Raw genomic sequence first — 14,502 nt, forward strand, 5'->3', positions numbered from 1 at the left:
GGAACATCTTAGGGAAGAAGTGGTATTTGGATGGAATAGAGATTAGGGAAAAATATACATCGAGGACACTGCAAGATCCCTAAAATGACAGCATGGTTTCTGTCAAAATGCAGATATGGTAACTGTTTGACTTGGGAAAGGGCACAGAATGTCAGCAGTAATTCTCTTTGATTAGTTTGCTAATGTGGGCACAACAAGACTACTTCACAGAACAATGTATTACAGCTCCTCACTAGAAAGCATTTTTTTATTTTGAAATTATTTACAAGGATAGCGTAAATGAAAGATATATGCTCATATGCCTTGAGAACCTTCTTAGACTAATTTAACTTTTTCACAGACAGGAGATAAAAAGTGTCCTTGCATAAGGGCATATATGAAGCAGACCAAAGGAATAAGAAACTCCCTATGAACATTCCCTATAACATCTTATCTCATGGGATTTTCTGCACCATTTTTTACAGGATTAAGAGTGTTATAAGAAACAGGGTGTTGGGACTACACGAACTTCTGCTGTGACCTCTTATGTAGAAAAGATACTGTGCAAGTAGCATCTTGGCGTGTGCAGGCACCAGTGTGCGTCTGTGTGTGTGTGGTTTCAACAAATCTGCTCACGTGACCCAAACAGGAAACCCGGTGTCTATTTGGAGATGCAGGAAACTAGTTAATCAAGATAGCAGGCTCTTAATTTAAAATTTAACCCTCTCTAAAGTATAAAGTCTTTTCAAGGTGAAACACAATTCACCAACTACATAGCAAGAAGTGGCAGAAGACAACCGTTTGTCTCCGTATACAAAAACTTTATGATCACCTCCACATCTGTGACAAGACTCTCCCCCCTTACGATGCAAGGCTTTAGGCTAAATATTACAAAGATAGCATGAAAGTGAACGTCATGATACTTGCACATGGAGGAGGTGTTCAGTACCGGTCACAACCAAAAATTATGGTCCCTTAATGACCTTGAAAGAAAATTATTAGAAAATTAAACCACCTGATACAGAACCTTACAAGGATCTACCTAAGACTAAGCTTGCTTAATTATGCTACTTTCAAGGACACCTTTATCTCTGCTCTGGATTTTAAGTCAACTAGTACTGTCTCTAGAGAAAGGAGGATTACTCCAATTTTCTGTTTTGCTGAAATTTTCGTCATTATGCTCAATCCCACTCTTTTATCAGTGCTAAAAGACACTTATTAACATAAGCACTACTAAAAAAATAGAGACGAAAAAAATGCAAAACTAGAAGCAGCACAGAAGTTACATTAACAGCCATTCACATTTCTCAGCTTGCATCAGGAATTTTTTCCTTCACAAGTATTTAAGTTTTAGTACTTGCACTCGCTGCATACACTTATAACTTCTATAGGGTTTTGTTTATTTTCTAATTGGGGATTTTTTTTTGGCACTTTACCAATATTTCATCCTGAAAGGCAACAGCTGTGCAGGCATATTCTTCTACTGGTCAGAAAGTCAGTTATCAGTTATTTCAGCTTTTATAGATACTGGTTTTAACAACAAGTAGTCATACACAGTGTTAAAACAGAAAATAAAAGCTTCTAATTGCCTGATGGAACTAACTGTAAACAAAGCAATTAACCTCTTAAGAGGTCAGCACTTTTCATTTCAATTTTAATTTGAGGTTTATGTCTCACTATCTGGAACTTTGAATTTGAATGGCATCAAATTGATGAGATAATTAAATGTTCTTTGAAAAAAGAAAATTCAGTATCAAGTGTTTTAAACAAAAACATCTGAATACATAACTGCTGGAAAGACAGTATTTCACAATAAACTTTGTTGGGCATCTCTGTTGATGTATCCCTGAAACAAAGTAACTCCGAAAGGCTATTTCTTTGATGCAATATTTGCATTGCTGATCTTCAAAGATGCTGTAATTTGGAAGTAGTGTTAATACATCCAGGAGTTAAAGGACTGAGAATAAAACTTGGAAATAAACTCATCTCTCTGTTGTTTGCTCAAGCTCCTCATCCACTACAGAAATGTATCTGACAGATCATTAGATCTGAGAGTCATCAACACAAAGGTGGGTAGCAGGTCGGATTACCCACAGATAAAAAGGGAGATCCTGGACTGACTCTGTAGGACTTCCACTAAATATTGTTCAACGTAACAAGGCCAAATCACTTTCAAAAGGCCTAGAAGGGAGAAGAGGAAAACCTGAACAAGGCAGAGATTGCAGCCCAGGCAGCAAATTAGGAAGGAGGATGGACAAGTCCAAGACCGGGCTACAATTAACTCAGAGATTCTGGTAACAGTTGTCATTAAATTTGAGGGGTTGAAGCAAAATTAAAACAGATTCTAGACTAATCCTAGACACTGACAGCAGACAACACACTTTGTTATCCCAAAAGGGTTGAAATTTGCATTGGAGGGATTAATAAACTGTTTGGTGATACCACAAACACTCCTAACTCCCTGATCTCTCCATCCACAGTCCTGCTATCCAGCCTTTTATATTACTGACTACCAAGTCTTGCTCACAACTCAGATCTTCCTAGATATCTAATGTATGACACAACTACAAGTCAATCGGTAACTTCTTGTATTGACATGCTCCTAATTTTAGCACTCCTTATGAGCTGGAATCAGTCTAGCAGCAATCAAGCAGAAAAAACTTACTTTCATGTTCTTCGTGCACAATTATGTTCACACGATCAACACATGACTGGATATCATTCCACGTGATAAATTCATTTCCTTCTGCACGCGTTTGAGCTTTCAGCTTCATCAAATCATCGATATATCTGTCAAAGAACAAAAAGCAAAACCAACAAACATCACATCGCAACAAGCTGGCCAGAGAACACATAACACAGCATGAAAATTGTAAATGAACTGGAAGAAGTACTATGAGGGTTGAAACTTGAACAAATATGAAAAGCGGGAAGAAGGCTGCATGCAGCATAGTTAGCCCAAATGTAAAATAATAGACAAAAGCACTAAAACACTGAATGGGGGCCCAGGGCAAAGAACACAGTGGGTGAGCTGGCCTCATGTCAGTGACAACCTAATAGTACCACAACAAGGCTTTAATGTGAAATCCACAAGAAAGCATTGAAAGACTGCAAAGAAATCAGACCAGTAAGAAATAGTAATAGCAACAACAAGCTGCAAGAGCCAATGGAAATTAAATCAATACCGTAATAAATAACATAGAAAGAACATAAAGCATAAGAGGGAAAAACACATTCAAAAAGTCACAGAACTTGAACAACATCAAGGAAGACATGATTCCTTGAAATATCCACCTTTGAGAGTTCTCATCCTCAATGTTTGTAAGTCCCGTGACAGGACTGCTCAGTTGTTTCCACACTGTATTCACATCCCCTGAATCCAAAGCCCTATTAATCAGGGCCACAGAAGACAGCATCTCTACAGCAACAGATAATTCTGGATGGGTGAGGTTACCCTGAATACAAAGAAGACAACAAATTAACTCCACTTGCTCTTTACGAACTACTGCTGCACATAGAACACAGAATAGAGTAGTTGACAGAATAGACATATAACAAAGCAAAGGTACAACCTCTATGACATCGAAGTGGAAAGATGAATATCATAAACAAAGCTGGAACACCAAGAGATTAAAGTAGAACCTTACAGGGGCAAGTAGCTCGAGATTTAGGAATTAAACCGCACATCAGACCAGACTGACCACTAAAACAGTTCTATGAAAACTCAAGACAGGTTTGTTCCAGAGAACACATTCAATTAAACAAAGAAGGTAGACCCGATGATCCACAGCAACTTCCAGAAATATTGGAGAACGTGGTACTTACTTCAGGGCTCTGCTGCTGCAAAGTGGCCAGCTCCCTCTGGTAAAGATCTGCAGCAAATGCATAAACCTCTGGTAACTGTGCCTCTGGATTCATCATTTCTGCCACAGTCTTCTCAGCATCGCCCATTCGAATTGCAGAGTTAATTCTGGCTACTGCTGCCAGCCCTGGAAGATCAAAGAAGTAGCACAAAGAATGAGGAAGGCAGACAGTAGAGTCCCCAGTAATAAGAGCACTTTTAATCTACTTGATAATCAGATATCTAACAAGAAAGAGTAATTCCCTTAGCTGCAGGAATGAGCGAGTCTTTCTGATCCATACTTCCTCACTTAATTCTTCCATTACTGCAGACAACTAAAATACATAATGCCTTCTTTAAAATAAAGTTCATGTTTAAAACCAATTCACCTTTTTGCCTGGTTATCAAAGGATGTTTCACCATTTCGGTCTTCTGATAGTAAGAAGCCTCATATTTGTAAATTTTTGGATGGATGAGTAGTAACAACTTTTTCTTCCTGTCTGTGCCTATCCTGCTCGAGGCCGTAACAAGCACTCTATAGTGGGTACAAGTTGGCTAACTTGACATTAGCAGAAGCAGGTAAACAAACGCTGAACTCCATGATGAACAAATAAGGTATTTCGCAGGTACCCTCCTCCTTATTAGGTATTCACTGTTTTCCTCTTGTATTCTAAACCTTCTCTCCCCAGGTCTCTAGTAGTCTCCTTTATACCTATTACAAACTGAACTTATTGCTCCTACGCTGCTAGAACTGAACATTCTTCTCCAGAAAAGAGCTCTGCACTGTGTCAGAAGCATAAATCAAAAAACAATCAGCCACTGTAATCTGCATTTTATTTGCCACCTGATCTTTAGAAACAGATTAAGGTTCTGTAGCTCAAACCAAGTAACATTTATGTCAGTGGTCAGCAGGTAACCTAGTTTTCACACCTCATGGAGCAATCCAGATTTCCTTCACAGATCCACAGCACAAAAACTCATGCAAGCATTCTAGAAAAAGAGGTTATTTAAGGTGGATGCAAGAGTTCTATGGTTCTTCATATTTCAAATTATATGCTGTTATCTCCAACAGTATTGTAACAGCTGGATAAAGGACACTACAAATACTCAGGGCAACAGTCTCTAATGTTCTTAGCAGCTGTGAACTACTTAGAGAACATTCATAATGGTTTGAGAGAGACCACATGTACCCCCACAAAGACTCAAGTATTGTGTGGTCTCATCCTTTTATCCTTCTGATCACATCCATGGTCACTTTGTTGCAATAATTTCTGCTGATCCTTACTTTGCTGATACTGTTGTGCTGCCCTGTTAGCAGCATCCACTCCCAACTGCAACTCTTCCTTTTGCAGAGGACCTGTAAGGCCAGCCTAAGGAAAAAAAAAAAAAAAGAACACAGGAAGCTGAAATGATCATTCACTTCAAATAGCTCAATAATAATTAAAAAACAAACAAACAAAAAAAACCCAACAAACAACAACAACAACAACAAAAAAAAACCCAGCTTTTCCTTAAAGCACTTTAATGACACGTAGGTTCTGCAAAGAAAGAACGCCCAAGGAAGGCAGAAATGACCAGATTCTCAGTTCAGATGCTGAAAGACTGTATGTGGACAACCCGATCCCTCTTACAATATTAGAAGTGCAGTCCTATGAACACAGAAATTAAAGACAAGACCCAGCTTCCAAAATTATAAAACATTTCAGACAAAAGGGACACTTCTGTAGGAAAATACCCCCTGTACATGAGCTGCTTGCTGGAGTCAAATTAGTACGTGTGTAGTTTGCCAAGAGGCGACACATTAATTAATGTTCCATTTTACCTCTGAGCAACAGAAGGTAGCAGAAAGTCAAAAATGAACAACGTGCAGTTTTAGCTTATTGCTTCTTGGACTACACGGTACCACATGAATACAAACAGAAAATGAGACAGAGTGACTGGGGAGCAGGAGAGCTTGAATAACTTGCTTAGTGTCCGTACAGGTCACGATCCTTTGCATAGTTCACATGGTAAAGATGATAATTCTCCAAAAGCACCACCACATTTATATAACAAGACTCCTCAATTACATTCTGGAAGAATGTGCAATCTGACTTTGCAGTTTATAAAAAAGCTGAACTTGTTTTTTGTAGCTACTAAAAAACTTGGTAAAAATCCTCAGAGTCCTATGTCATTCCTAGAGACATCTCTGGACAACTATGGAGAGCTTCTGCCACACCAAAGCTTGGTAGGACCTTTTAGCAAGCCCCCACTTTCCCTATTTTATCTTAATTGTAGGTCCCAAGAAACATAGCTTGGGAAGATTTTTCTTCAGAGGTAAGTGACACATCTTCTGAATAGCAAGCTGTGAGGCTAAGTCTGTGCTGTAGAAGTCTTCACAGCCCCACAGAAGGGTGTAACAGCAACACACATATTCTTCAGCTCCATCATTCACACAGAATCCCAGGTAAGGAACACTCACAGAGTACACTGGCTGACGGAAAGAGTATCCCAAAACAGCACGTTCACTTTAAGGAATTATTCTCTAGGGAACATTGTTTAGCTATTGACCAAACAAAATCTTGCATCACATCTAAATAAATAATTAAATACATAAATAAGCATCTCTGAAGCAGCTCTGAATTACAGCTGTATGCCTTACAGTTTGAGGGATCCTTCTGAAACATAAAAAAGCTGCACTCCAGCAGAAAAAGTTGTAACAGCCAACAAAAGAAAGGTATTGTATACCCACATGTGTGTGTGTGTATATATATATATATGTATCAATATACGTTGATGCAAATAGATTTTGAGGGGGTTCAGGAAAGAGGACACATTAAGTTAGTAGAAACATCGGTCCTAATGAGCCCTACACAGAGACTGTCCAAACTGGGAGAATACATCAGGTCACACAAGACGGGTACAATCACGGTCACAGAGCCAGGCAGTCCCCACTGCAACTGCATTCAGTCCTGCTCTATTATATAGCAGTTAAGGAGTTGAATGAGTTGTGCTAAGTGTGACAACAAAAGGATAGGAATCCTGTTTGAAAGCAGCTTCCTAGTTAGGTACTACAACTGAGTCCCGGAAACTTTAAGGCAGAGAGTTTCTTCAGCATCAGAAAGACCAAAGTTCTAAGCGAGACTGGTTACAATGACAGAATCACAGGACAGTCGATGGTAGAAGGAATCTCTGGAAACAGCCTAGTCCGAACCCTGATCTAGAGCAGGTTGCCTGGGACCTCTGCAGAAAAGGAGCTGAACGTCCTGGTGGACACTAAATTGAACACAAGCAAGCAAAGTGCCCTACCAGGAAAGAGGACTAATGGTAGTGTAGGCTGCATTAGGAGGAGTGTTGCCAGCAGGTCAAGTGAGGTGATCCTTCCCCTCTACTCAGCACCAGTGAGGCCACACCTACAGTACCTTGTCCAGTGCTGGGCTCCCCAGCATAAGAGAGACACAGACATACCGCAGAGAGTTGAAAGCAGGGTCGCTAAGGTAATTAACGGACTAGGGCATCTCTCCTACGAGGAGAGGCTGAGAGCTGGGACCGTTCAGCCTAGAGAAGAGAAGGCTCTGGGGGGCGTCTCAACAATGTGTGCAGCTATCTGAAGGGAAGGTGCAAAGAAGCCGAAGCCAGGCTCTTTTCAGCGTTGCCCCATGACAGGTCAAGAGGCAACTGGCACAAGCTGAACCACAGAAGGGTCCCTCTGAACATCAGGAAGCACTTAATTTACTGTAGGGGTGACCAAGGAGTGGCACACATGGCGCCGAGAAGTTGTGGAGTCTCCGCCTTTACAGATATCTTTAGAGATATTCAAAAGCCATCTGGGCCTGATCCTAGACAGCCAGCTCTAACAGGACCTGCTGAAGCAAGCAGGTTAGACAAGATGACTTAACTTGAGAGAACTCCTATAGCCTCAATCTGTGATTCTGACTGTTCAGATGAGCTTTGAATATATATCCAAGGATAGAGACTCCACAAGCTCTCTGGTCAACTTATTCCAGTGTTTGATCATCACTGGTAAAAAAACTTTTTTCTTATGCTTAAATATAATTTATTGAATTTCAACTTGTGCCCATTGTATTTTATACTGTTGCTGTGCACCACCGAGAAGCATCTGGCTCAGTCATCTTTATTCCCTCCTACCAGTTGACAGCCGCCTTCTCCCAAGGTTCAGTAATCCCAGCTCTCTCAGCCTCTCCTAGTACGAGATGCACTGAGCCCCTACTCGGTTTCTGAGCCCTCACTACACTTGCTGCAGTACGTCTATGGGTGTTCTGCCGAGCCTCCAAACTGGGTGCAGTACTCCAGCTGTGGCATTGCTCATTTTGGTGCATGTCTCATCCACGTTGCGCTACACCCTTTGTTTGCCAACCCAGCTGACCACTTCCTCACTTGGAGACACCATCACCCTGTCCTGTTGATTCCTTATGAATGATGAGGCCAGATACCTCCAAAAGTCAGGGAGCAAACACGGTATGGGGTTTGATCACCACCTTTATTAGTTCTTACACGTACTACGTAAGATAGGTCAACCCAGAAGCTTGATGTTTGCTGACTTAACAGAAAAACGTCAGTTTTGTGAACAAAGAGGTGTGAAGGGCATTCTGAGGCTCGTTTCACGTTTGTCAGCTCTGAGAACACACTCCGATTTGACCTCATGCCCTTAATTGCTGCCATTAAACATGCTGAATGATGCAGTACTTGGCTAAGCAGTGGCTTACAATGGTGAACTACATACAATTACTTGCTGCCTGACACCGAGTGTTTGTTTCCCACTTGCCAGCTCCGGTGATTTAAGTCTCATAGTATCAGAGGTCTGCTCCAGTACCTGATGATTTAATAGTGGTAAAATTTCAAAGCCTTGTGATAATGCACAGATTTTAATTTCCAAAAAGAAACAGAAATTCAAACCTGACATTTATTCAGGACCTCAATTTAAACTGTAGTAAGTAGGCCTTACTTACTGCAGATTCAGCTCTCTGATTGCTTGTCGTACACTACTTCTAGTTCAAACAGTGGTTCAAAGGCCCTAAGAACAAGTAAGTTTCTCCAGCCTCTTACTGTAATTATGTGGTCTGAACTTTTCTAGGTCTTTCTACACTCCCTACAGTGCAAAAGTCATCTCACCTCCTCCTTCTCCTCAACAGGTCTTCCAGCAGGCACTGTTGGCTCATGTCACTGCATTTTCAGCTTATGACATACAAGCACCCATGCATCCACCACAGTGCCCAAGATCTAGTTTGTTTTAACTGTGTAACTGACTTGTCTGCATTTTTCCTGAATCCAAATGCATTCATCATCTTACTTGTCTACCTTGCTGCAGCTTTCAAAAAAATCATTTATTAAATAGATGCAACAGTAATAATCATCCTTGTATCAGCATATTTTTCCCCTATTGACGTATGACATTGTGATAACTGAGATAATACTGGTTTTAAAAACTATTCTGTGCTTTTTATAAGGGGCATACATAATCAGCGTGCACTAAAAATTCACTGAAGAGTTGTCTTGAAATGAGAAACTAAGGTTAATCTTAGTTATACAATCACAGAATCATTTAGGTTGGAACAACCCCTTAAGATCATCGAGTCCAACCGTAAACCTACCACTGCAGTGTCCACCACTAAACCACATCCTTAAGCGCCACGTCTACAACTGATGTACGGTGGGATCCTCCACAGTGAAAGTAGTTTATGCTTCTCTGATAGGTATTTACAAAACACAGGTATCCACATTATTTGCAAACTGACAATAGTAAAATGAGAGGGAAGACCCACCTATATTATAACGGTTCTATACACACACGAGTTAGTATTTTAAGGTTTGGTGAAAGTATTTTAATTATTTATACATACATACAAGCATTATACTGGCCCTTCATATGCAGAGATGGAAATTAAAGGATAAATATGCTTACTGCATGCTTTCGTCTTAGTCCTAACTTTTCAAACCAACACTAAACTGTAATGCAGGTATATAGCATGTGATTAGTATACACTGGTATGGTGGAAGGGGAGGGTGGGGGGGCAGGGGGAAAAGCTCATGAATCAGGGTAATCTAGAATTTTCTATACCTCCTGTTTCTGTTGTCTATCACTCAAAAACTGCTTGAAGTACCAGTCACAATTTTCTTGTAGCAATCCTCGGACTCCCAGGGCTGGTGTTGCCAAAGCTTCATACAGTGCTAATGCATCTCCTCGTTCCAAAGCTAGGTCGATCTTTGATATGGCTGCATGTGCTGCAACAGTAAAGCAGGGTTTTGAGAGAAACATGAAATGAGGAAACCCCACGGTTTATATAACCTACTGCTCAGAAATAAATACTCTTAGATCTGATAGATAGCAAGATAGGTAGTATGTAAGCTGAATAGAAGACTTCCGAAGTAAATTGTAAAGTAGTGCTTGACAAAGAGGCTGAAGGTTGGAAATGGCACGTATTACTGAATAAACGGGGGGGCCCAGACGGGCAGCAACATGGACAATCCATTTCCTAAAGGGCAACAGAAGTCAAAATTATTTCAGCTTACAACTATGTACTAATAAGTTTAAATAAAAAAACCCCAAACAAACAAAAAAAAAAAACCAACACCAAAACAAAAAACAAAAAACCCAAACAAAACAAACAAACAAAAAAAAAAAAAACACAAAAAATAAGCTCTGCCACCAAAAAACCCCAGAAAAACAGGAGAGCTGCCTTCCACTTTTGTTAGCATTACAGAAAGCAAGGAGGAATACAGGTATTGTTTTTAAGTACTCTTTTAATTAAGACTATTAGCATGATACCTACTGTTCACTTTATTGATGTTTCCCTGAATCTCAGCTTGAGTCAGAAGTTCTTCATACACATCCCTCTCTCTCTCTGAATTTTCTGAGGCAATCTGAAGATGAAATAAAAACTAATCAGTGTTTCTACAGTTTCTTTTGCCCTCACAGATCTCAGTGAAAATGTCAGGGAGGATAACTGTGTATCTATACAGAGCTGTGATAGGTCTTAGACAGGCTACCTCTACACGTGCAAAAAGAAGTCATAAAAGCAAATCCATCTTATGTAGGTATACTCATACTCCGATACAGACAGCCTAGAAACACCTTATTCCAACGTAATGTCTCTGTATGAACACACAGTAGAGCACCAGAACACAGTACGCTCCAGTACACATCACTAGGCATTTGATATACAGCATTCTAAACCAACATTGACCCCTAATGAGAGCATCAGTCAGTTTTATTCACCATTTAATCGTTTGGAAAACATACCTATATTGTATGAAAATAGAGTAGTATCATTCCCAACATATAAAGGCCGACATGAATTCTGTATCTATGCAGTCAATATTTCAGACAGCTAAACAGAGTAACACAGCTAACTACTGCTTGTCTTCTACAATAGGATGACAAGTTATTGGGGAACATATTAGAATACCATCAGAAATAAATCCACCTAACGCTATACATACACGACTAACACACATTCTGTGAATTCTTCAGTTTACAGTGCAATACAAAATTGCAATGCATGCAAATAGGTGGTTTGAAAGAAGAATTGATTACCCTATTTTTAGCATTTTCCATCTTGTCTTGCTTTGCTCGGTAGAGTGTGTCTTGGTAAATGGATTCCAGTTGATCATCAAGATTTATTAGCATGGCATTAGGGTTCTTCATTGCCATAAGTGTGTCAGCCGGAACCTGACGGTCAATTGCTTCATTAATGGCAATGACCGCAGCATGTACTGAAAAACAAGTCACAGTCTGTCAGTTAGCCTCAAACACAACAGTTCCATTAAAAACTGAAAACTTAATTAGAAAGAGCAGAAGAATTATCTGGAAAATTAACTGGAAAGCAGAAGAATTATCAAAGTACCTCTCATTCCATCATGGTTTTGTGTTCTTGACAAAAAACAACAGCCTACTTTCTAGTATGATATTCTAGCTAGTCAAATCGTCATGTTCCAGAAAGAAAATAAAAAATAAAATAAAAATTCACAAGAAGAAAACCCTCTTCCCAGTCTTCCAAAAGGCCTATCAAAAGGCCTGTACTGTCTTATAACAGGGAACGTTAAAACCAATGCTTTAAAAAGAAAAAAATCATCTCATCTGCTGATTTCAATAATCACATAAAATGAAACTCAGTTTCTCCTTACATGCTGCTTCATCCACAGAAAGTTCATTTGCAAGAATTCCTCCAATCTTGCTGAAGGCAGGCATCTGAATACCATACTTCTCCAATTCAAGCCTCATATTACTGATTTCCTCCTCTGAAACAATCAGAAAAACAGTGCGATGCAGGCTTAAACACATTAGGAATCAGCATTGCTATACCAACTACTGCTACAAAAAAAAATTTAGGATAACTACAATAAATTACAATTACTGTTTAAATAATACTTTGAATATAACTCAGTAAGTGGAACAAAATAAATGAAAACTGATAAACATTTTGCACACTTTCCTAAAAATCTACATTTCTCCCAGAAACTCCTATGGGAATATTCTGTAGTCTTTCTCACTAGAAAATAAGACACGACCCTCGTGAGGAGCTGGAAACAGACTCCTTCATTCTAAGGTGCCCCAACTATGGCTGCCAACAGGTCGGCAAAATGCACAGGCAGTATTTTAGCATTCTTTTTTTCCCTGCAGAAAGACTATGCTGAGAAAAGCAAATGGAAGTTATTGAGACATACTGTTGCTAAATACCATACAACTCAAAAAGAGAGTTGATAGTTTAGCATTTTATAGGTACAATGAACAACTGCTTTGCAGGAAAATAAAGTTTGTACACCTTTTAAATCAGATGCACGCCCTCAGGCAGGAGCCTCACTAATGCAAAACACAGAATTTGACACTTTTACAAAAATCAAGAAACTGAAACCCTGAGGAGGCATGTGGACATGAGACTTTATGCTGAACCTCCTGGAGGCAGATCAGCTGAAAAACGCTTCTTCAGCTGATGGCACCTCCACTTTAGGCTGTCGAGGGAGGTCAGAACCATTTACCAAGTTCCCAACTGAAACCTCCGCCAAAGGGATGGAGGCAAGGGCAAGGTTTAAGCATCTTACAATAGTGGAAAAAAAGTTCAGGGGCTGTTGTATTTGTGAAAGTAATGATTAGTGAACCGATGGCTACTTAACAGACTGGCACAGAAGCACCCAAATCAAACCTCTTAAATTACTATAACTCCTCACAGACATTAATTTTTATTTTAATTTGCGTTTAGGATGTCAATAGTAACAAACCTTTAATTGATCTATACAATGTCTATTAGAGTATGACATAAATGCAGCACACATCAGCACCTTTTTTTTCTTTTTACCTGTGAAGTCCACCTTCCCATATAAATCCTGAATCTGGGGGGCAAGACCCAGCTTGAACAGGTACAGGCTAGAAAAGAAAATAAGCAAATAATTAGAACTAGTGATTTTCCTTTGTGGTTCTGACAATGACACAGATAATTTTAGGAGATAGAGATTCAAAGAGCCACTCAGGTAAGCCAATATAACAGCTCATAATCACCAAGAGAGTGAGCTGACTCCTCTCTTCCCACCTCAGCTGCACGTATCTGGTCCACCACTGAAGTCTTCAGAGAATTACAGAACAGCCAAGGCTAGAAGGGTGCTCTCAAGTGTGTCTCATTCAAGTTCCCTCCTCAAACAAGGTCATGAATAACCAGGTTCCTCAGGATCAGGCCCAGATGGCTTTTGAATATCTCTAAAGATATCTGTAAAGGCGGAGACTCCACAACTTCTCGGCGCCATGTGTGCCACTCCTTGGTCACCCCTACAGTAAATTAAGTGCTTCCTGATGTTCAGAGGGACCCTTCTGTGGTTCAGCTTGTGCCAGTTGCCTCTTGACCTGTCATGGGGCAACGCTGAAAAGAGCCTGGCTTCGGCTTCTTTGCACCTTCCCTTCAGATAGCTGCACACATTGTTGAGACGCCCCCCAGAGCCTTCTCTTCTCTAGGCTGAACGGTCCCAGCTCTCAGCCTCTCCTCGTAGGAGAGATGCCCTAGTCCGTTAATTACCTTAGCGACCCTGCTTTCAACTCTCTGCGGTATGTCTGTGTCTCTCTTATGCTGGGGAGCCCAGCACTGGACAAGGTACTGTAGGTGTGGCCTCACTGGTGCTGAGTAGGGGTGAAGTATTCACTAAGCTGATCTGGCTTACTAAAATGGTGTTAATGCATTCACTTAGAGCCTCACAGCAAATTGAACTGCTACAAAGGAGGGATGAATCCATATAGCTAAAGACAAATGGGACTGGGGAAAGAGAAGCAACCCCTCTCCTTTTTGCCCGTCGTGCTGGCTCAGCACAGATCATGGACACATACCCTGTATTAGGATACCTGATTATACAGGAACTTTAAAAATAAACTATTAAAAAAGTAAATATCCATTCCTCCAGTAAACTCAGTCTTAACATGATTCTAAAATAGAGGGCAAGCAATTCCACCTTTTCACATGATCTCAACATGTCAAATCTAAATCTCCAATCTTTATAAATCTAATCAGTTTTTGTTTTGTTTTGTTTTTTTTTTTATACAAAAAACCCCCACAAACACCAGGCAGGAGCATTTATGACCTACTGACTATCAAAACTGCATTCTAGATCTTTAGGTCTTCACTGGAATATACTTAGACTAAAGTATATATGTATATACCTTATACATAAAGTATATATACACCGAAAAATGAGCGATGTTTGAT

The 14,502-nt window shown here is 40.0% G+C and overlaps 1 protein-coding gene across 1 annotated transcript in view; it reads right to left on the reverse strand.

The window, feature by feature from the left end:
- Positions 1–14,502, reverse strand: part of IQGAP1 (IQ motif containing GTPase activating protein 1) — a 77,956-nt gene that overhangs the window by 30,385 nt on the left and 33,069 nt on the right. Inside the window, exons 6-14 of the mRNA XM_042804225.1 lie at positions 13,114–13,181; positions 11,945–12,058; positions 11,355–11,533; positions 10,591–10,681; positions 9,879–10,042; positions 5,106–5,190; positions 3,805–3,968; positions 3,274–3,434; positions 2,645–2,769 (exon numbers count right to left, since the gene is read on the reverse strand). Coding sequence (XP_042660159.1) covers positions 2,645–2,769; positions 3,274–3,434; positions 3,805–3,968; positions 5,106–5,190; positions 9,879–10,042; positions 10,591–10,681; positions 11,355–11,533; positions 11,945–12,058; positions 13,114–13,181 — 1,151 coding nt within the window. The remainder of the gene's footprint in view (positions 1–2,644; positions 2,770–3,273; positions 3,435–3,804; positions 3,969–5,105; positions 5,191–9,878; positions 10,043–10,590; positions 10,682–11,354; positions 11,534–11,944; positions 12,059–13,113; positions 13,182–14,502) is intronic.

The sequence above is a fragment of the Tyto alba genome, unplaced genomic scaffold, assembly GCF_018691265.1.
Source record: "Tyto alba isolate M040663 unplaced genomic scaffold, T.alba_DEE_v4.0 Super-Scaffold_41, whole genome shotgun sequence".
Classification (NCBI taxonomy): domain Eukaryota; kingdom Metazoa; phylum Chordata; class Aves; order Strigiformes; family Tytonidae; genus Tyto; species Tyto alba.